We start from the raw sequence: 654 nt of genomic DNA, 5'->3' as shown, positions 1-654 counted from the left end.
CCCCAGGGCTTAACTGCAGAAGGAAAATGCTTCTGTCCCACTGGCCATATTTTAGGTAAGAATTAGATTCTTTATGAAATAGTAGTGATGAATCTTCATTGTGATTGTTTTTGAAAGGGACATTAATTTCAATAATTTGGTGATTACTTAATACTTTTTCTGTTGTTTTGTTTTTTTTGTAGAGAAAAGGTCTCACTTATTTTGCCCAGGTTGGTCATGAACTCTTGGGCTCAAGCCATCCTCCCGCCTTGGCCTCCCAAAGTACTGGGATTACAGATGTGAGCCACCGTACCTGGCTGGCAGTCTTTAATAAATGAAAATACATTCTTTATTTTTGAGTGGGAAGATTTAATGTTAGAAAGATGTCAACTCTTCCACTAGACTGTATATTTAAAGAGATCCTAGTAAATTCTAAGATTTTGCTTGTTTAGGAGAATACACAAACAGATTGTAAAATTTATCAGGAAAAGTATATGAAAGCCAAGAAAATCCTGAGAAAGGAAAAAGGGAACTACCCTATCAGATGTTAGGCATATTTTATAGCTACTGTAATAACATGTATGCCTGGCATATGGGTACACAAACTGATTGATGGAACTTGAAACAGATAATCAAAATAGATTCAATTCATATGTGAAAAAAGTGACTTTTTTT

The 654-nt window shown here is 34.7% G+C and overlaps 1 protein-coding gene across 1 annotated transcript in view; it reads left to right on the top strand.

The window, feature by feature from the left end:
* The window catches only part of TMEM67 (transmembrane protein 67), a 51,208-nt gene that overhangs the window by 5,852 nt on the left and 44,702 nt on the right, over positions 1-654 (top strand). The window contains exon 2 of the mRNA XM_012643534.1: positions 7-55. Within this exon, the coding sequence (XP_012498988.1) occupies positions 7-55 (49 nt within the window). The remainder of the gene's footprint in view (positions 1-6; positions 56-654) is intronic.

Source organism: Propithecus coquereli, unplaced genomic scaffold, assembly GCF_000956105.1.
Source record: "Propithecus coquereli isolate 6110/MARCELLA unplaced genomic scaffold, Pcoq_1.0 Scaffold2, whole genome shotgun sequence".
NCBI lineage: Eukaryota > Metazoa > Chordata > Mammalia > Primates > Indriidae > Propithecus > Propithecus coquereli.
This window is presented reverse-complemented; position numbering and strand designations above follow the sequence as displayed.